This window comes from Rhinopithecus bieti, unplaced genomic scaffold (assembly GCF_001698545.2).
Source record: "Rhinopithecus bieti isolate Rb0 unplaced genomic scaffold, ASM169854v2 scaffold_33903, whole genome shotgun sequence".
In the NCBI taxonomy this organism is placed as follows: Eukaryota; Metazoa; Chordata; class Mammalia; order Primates; family Cercopithecidae; genus Rhinopithecus; species Rhinopithecus bieti.
The window spans coordinates 4,492-9,451 of NW_016814625.1; the positions used below are offsets into that span (position 1 = coordinate 4,492).

Genomic DNA, 4,960 nt, shown 5'->3' on the forward strand with positions numbered 1-4,960 from the left:
CTCTGTGAGATACAAATTTACCAACCAGAGTGCAGTTTTGTATGTAGTTCTTTGTGTCCTTATCTACAGTTACAAGTCAAAACATAGTTTTCCAACTTTAATTGTCAGTTCTTTTTTTCTCCATCCCTTTCAGTTAGTTGATATCATACATTTATAATACAATTAGATTCCTTTGCCACAATTTGAAATCCTGGGTTCCCTTGACAGTCTGTTCATTTTTTAAAACTTAAAATTTGCATATAAAGCCCCTTTGTCTAGTGTATAGTTCTTTTTTTTTTTTTTTTTTTGAGACAGTCTTGCTCTGTTGCCCAGGCTGGAATGCAGTGACGCCATCTCGGCTCACTGCAACCTCTGCCTACCGGGTTCAAGTGATTCTCCTGCCTCAGCCTTCTGAGTAACTGGGACTACAGGCGCCCACCACCATGCCAGGATAATTTTTGTATTTTTAGTAGAGACAGGGTTTCACCATGTTGTCCAGGACAGTCTCGATCTCCTGACCTCATGTTCCACCTGCCTCGGTCCCCCAGAGTGCTGGATTACAGGTGTGAGCCACTGCGCCCAGCCATGTGTATAGTTCTTGTGTCTGCAAATGGATATAGTCATATATCCACCACACGGTACCATACAGAACAGCTCCATCAGCCTAAAAATTCCCTTTGCAGCCCATTTGTAACAAACTTCCCTCCTTTTCCCAAACCTGGCAACAACTGATCTGTTCTTCATCCCTATAGTTTTGCCTTTTCCAGAATGTCATATAAATAGAATTGCACAGCATGTAGACTTGCACAGCATGTCATATAAATAGAATTGCACAGCATGCACATCTGGCTTCTTTCACTTAGCAAAATGGATTTAAGATACGTCTATATTATTGTGTGAACCAAGAGTTCATTTTTTACTGCTGAGTATGGATAAACTCAAGGAATGGATATCAACAGTTTATCCAATCACCCGCTGAAGGTTATCTGGGTTATTTCTAGTTTTGGTAATTATGAATGAAGCTGCTATAAACAGGCATGTGCGAGTTTTTGTGTGAACATAAGTTTTCAGTTCACTTGGGTCAATTTCTAGTAGTGAGATGGCTGGGCCATATGATAAGTTATGCTTATAAGAAACGCTTTAACAGTTTTTCAAAGTGGCCCTGATGCTTTGCAATCCCATCAGCGACCAGTGAGAGTTCCTGTTCTTCTGCATCCTCACCTACATTTGGTTGCCCACACTTTTTTTTTGCGAGCGAGTCTTGCTCTTTCACCAGGCTGGAGTACAGTGGCACAATCTCGGCTTGCTGCAACTTCCACCTCCCAGGTTCAAGTGATTCTCCTGCTTCAGCCTCCTGAGTAGCTGGGATTACAGGGACACACCACCACACCTGGCTAATTTTTGTATTTTTTGTAGAGATGGGCCATGTTGTCCAGGCTGGTCTAGAACTCCTGGCATCAAGTGATCTGCCCTCCTCGGCCTACCAAAGTGCTGGGATTACAGGCATGAGCCACTGCACCTGGCCTGCCTACACTCTTTAAAATGGAAATTGCCCACCCCACTCCACTCCAACTTCTTCCTTCCTTTTGACCTCTGCCTGGATTATACAATAATCTGTACTCTTGCTTTGCAGCCTGTTGGTATTAATGAAGGTAATAATCTTAGAGTACTGTGCATGACTTTCCTGCTTTCCTCACAGTTCTAGGAAGCAGTTTCAGCAAACGTTCTTAGGCTGGTACAGGAGATAACCACACACTGCTTGAGAAGAATTTCCTTCTGGAATTCCCAAACCTCTGCTTTTCTGTGGCCTCTTAGTTCCCTGCTCATCTCAGCCTCTTTTTAATCTAACCAGTGAATCCACTGAAGCACTAAGGTGATCATGGGTCTGCACCAGTCTATCCCATAAGATAAACTACTTGATGTGGCTTTACGGCTGGGTACCTGGGTCTTCATTCATCAGGAAGGAGCTGAGTGTCAGGCCCCTGCTCAGAGTCCCTGCCTCCTAACTGGGCAGTTAGCACATTCTCGTAGTCATTGGAGTCCTCATTTGACATCTCTTCTCTATGTTTCATCTGACTGTTCTCACTCTGTGTGAATGGCTGAAAGTCTGCATAATCCCCTGAAGCAAGGGATGTCCTTTTGACACATTGGACGTGGGTCCCTGGATCATCTGTCTTGTCCTCAACATGACCTATGTTTGAGGATGGCACATCTTTCTCAGCCTGCTGCTGGCTTCCACTGGGATCTGCTGCTGGAACATTTTCGTAGTCTCTGCAGCACTGAAAAGTCACCCAGAGCTGCCTCTCCTGGATGGCACTGAGATCCAGTCCTGTCATGTTGACATAGTCATTTGAGGTCTGAGAAGAACCTTCTCCATTGCTGAGTGAATCACTGTCCTCAGTTTCTGGAGAATACAAACTGGTGCAGTCACCAGCATCTGCACAGCCCTCATCTCTTTCCTCAGTAAACTCCAGCTTCTGGGCACTGGGAAGAACAAAGAGATTTCTGGAAGGGCTTTTGGTAGAAACTAGAGTCCCAGCAATCTCTTCTGCTGTGGGGACATTGACATACTCGTGTGAATCCTCTGAAGAAATGCTTGTGCAGTCTCTGGAAGCTCTGACATTGATGCAGCATGCTGAGGGAGTGAGGCTCTCACACATCTGGGGGACCATGGCGTTATCATAGATACCCACTGCGTACTCCATGGCATGGATGTGGGCTCTATGCTCCTGGAAGGCATTGCTTGCTTGGGAGGGCTATGAGGAAGAAAAGGAAGCCAGCAATCAGATGCAAGCAGAAATATGGACAAAGCCTTTGTTCTTGGCAAATACCACTGGCATAGTTCACTTAGCTCTCCATCTCGAAGAAAATCTCTAAATCAGGGTCCCGAATTGCAAGGCTCTACATGCTAGGTAGGTATAAGGGAAGAAGGATGAGTTTAAGAAGAGCAACAGTGCAAATGTGATGATAAATTGCAACTGGTTTTTGGCCACAGTATGGGAATCAATTTTGGGGGTGGGGAGCAGGTGGGACGAAAGTATTATCAACCAAAGAGGCCATCGAGAGGCAGTGCAATGTAGTGGCTAAAGGTGAGGCTTAGACTAAAGGTACAAATCCTAGCCTCACCACTTTGTGCCAAGTGAGTATGAGCACCTGACCTAATCTTTCGGTGTTTTCATTTCCCAATTTATAAAATGAAGATTATCATAATATTTACATCGGAAGTTTGTTTTTATTTTTGTTTTTGAGAGGGAGTTTCGCTCTTGTTGCCCAAGCGGGAGTGCAGTGGAGCGATCTCAGCTCACTACAATCTCTGCCTCCCATGTTCAATCGATTCTCCGGCCTCAGCCTCCTGAGTAGCTGGGATTACAGGTGCCTCCTACCACCGCCTGGCTAATTCTTTTGTATTTTTAGTAGAGACAGTGTATGTTGTGTTACCAGGCAGCAGACACACAAACCTGTTGGTCCTGTAACAATCTCATTTGATCAAACACTTTCTACATCAGCTACAGTGCTGAATGACTTACAGATATTTCTGCTCCTGAGGATAATTGAAATAATTGACATAAGCCCTGGAAGTAATATACAAAGCAGGGTCATAAGTGTGTTTTGAGCACCAATGGCATTGTTGGAATATTTGCATACCCTCCTGAGATGATTACTTTGAAGGGAGCGACATTCATTTGAATAAGCATGTTGTCATGTCTTTGTTAAAATAATCAATTGGCAGGGCATGGTGGCTCACACCTGTAATCTCAGCACTTTGGGAGGCCAAGGTGGGCAGATTGCTTGAGCTCAGGTGTTTGAGACCAGCCTGGGTAATATGGTGAAACCACATCTCTACATAAAATACGAAAGCTGGCCAGGCGTGGTGGTGTGTGCCTGTGGTCCCAGCTACTTGTGGGGTTGGGGTGGGAGGATCGCTTGAGCCCAGATAGCAGAGGTTGGAGTGAGAAAAAAATATATATATATAATATTTATATATATATAAACTACATATATACATACCAATCAATTTCAGTTCTGACATTGTGCACTTGAATATCTGTACCCTGGTGCCCTTTTTAAAATTCCAAGCACTTGCCTCTGTCTTTAATTTTTCTTTTTGGGTATAGGGAGGTCCTGAGGCTAGTCTTCCCAATTTATTAATAGGACCGCAGGGTGAGTGCCAAAGGACATGCTGTTTGTTTGCAGTGAGACCAGATCCAAGCCCTGTAACTCTTTCCCCTCAGTTCTTCTGCCAGAGACATGTCATTCTCCCGAGAAGCATGACTCTTACCACATGCTCAGGGCTCTCAGAATTTCTGGAGAGGAGGCTCTCAGTACTGAAAATGCGCATACTCCTTGACTCATGTCTCCCTGAAAGGACAGAGAACACATCCTGAAGATAGCCAGTCCTCTGAGTGCTTTAGCCCAAATAATTCCTGCATCATGGATGAACTGGGTTTGTATGGTGTCTGGAATTTCCAGCCTTGGGTCCTGTGTTCTCCTGTGTTCTGAGGTCAGAGCTATGGGGATGACACTCTGAGAACCGGAAGCCCCTCAGCCTCTGTGGCACTGGAGGATGCTATCACGGGGACTGGGAGGCTGAGAAACACGGTCCTATGGAAGAACCTCCTCCCCGCCCCTCCTCTGCCTGTGATGCTGGCACTGAGGTCTCCTCCTTTGTGTCTTCCCCATGCCTGGACACACTTGGCTTTCTTCTGTTGCCTTAACATTAAGAAAAAACAAAACTCGTTCTTGGCTGGGCACGGTGGCTCAAGCCTGTAATCCCAGCACTTTGGGAGGCTGAGACGGGCGGATCACGAGGTCAGGAGATCGAGACCATCCTGGCTAACACGGTGAAACCCCGTCTCTACTAAAAAAATACAAAAAACTAGACGGGTGAGGTGGCGGGCTCCTGTAGTCCCAGCTACTTGGGAGGCTGAGGCAGGAGAATGGCCTAAACCCGGGAGGCAGAGCTTGCAGTGAGCTGAGATCC

General features: G+C 45.7%; 1 protein-coding gene across 3 annotated transcripts in view; it reads right to left on the reverse strand.

The window, feature by feature from the left end:
• Positions 1–1,500: 1,500 nt before the first annotated feature.
• LAX1 (lymphocyte transmembrane adaptor 1) overlaps positions 1,501–4,960 on the reverse strand; it is a 15,944-nt gene continuing 12,484 nt past the window's right edge. For all 3 annotated transcript variants that reach the window (XM_017851588.1, XM_017851587.1, XM_017851589.1), the window contains 2 exons: positions 4,259–4,338; positions 1,501–2,735 (listed from right to left, as the gene is read on the reverse strand). In XM_017851588.1, coding sequence (XP_017707077.1) covers positions 1,929–2,735; positions 4,259–4,338 — 887 coding nt within the window. In that variant the 3' untranslated portion in view covers positions 1,501–1,928. The remainder of the gene's footprint in view (positions 2,736–4,258; positions 4,339–4,960) is intronic.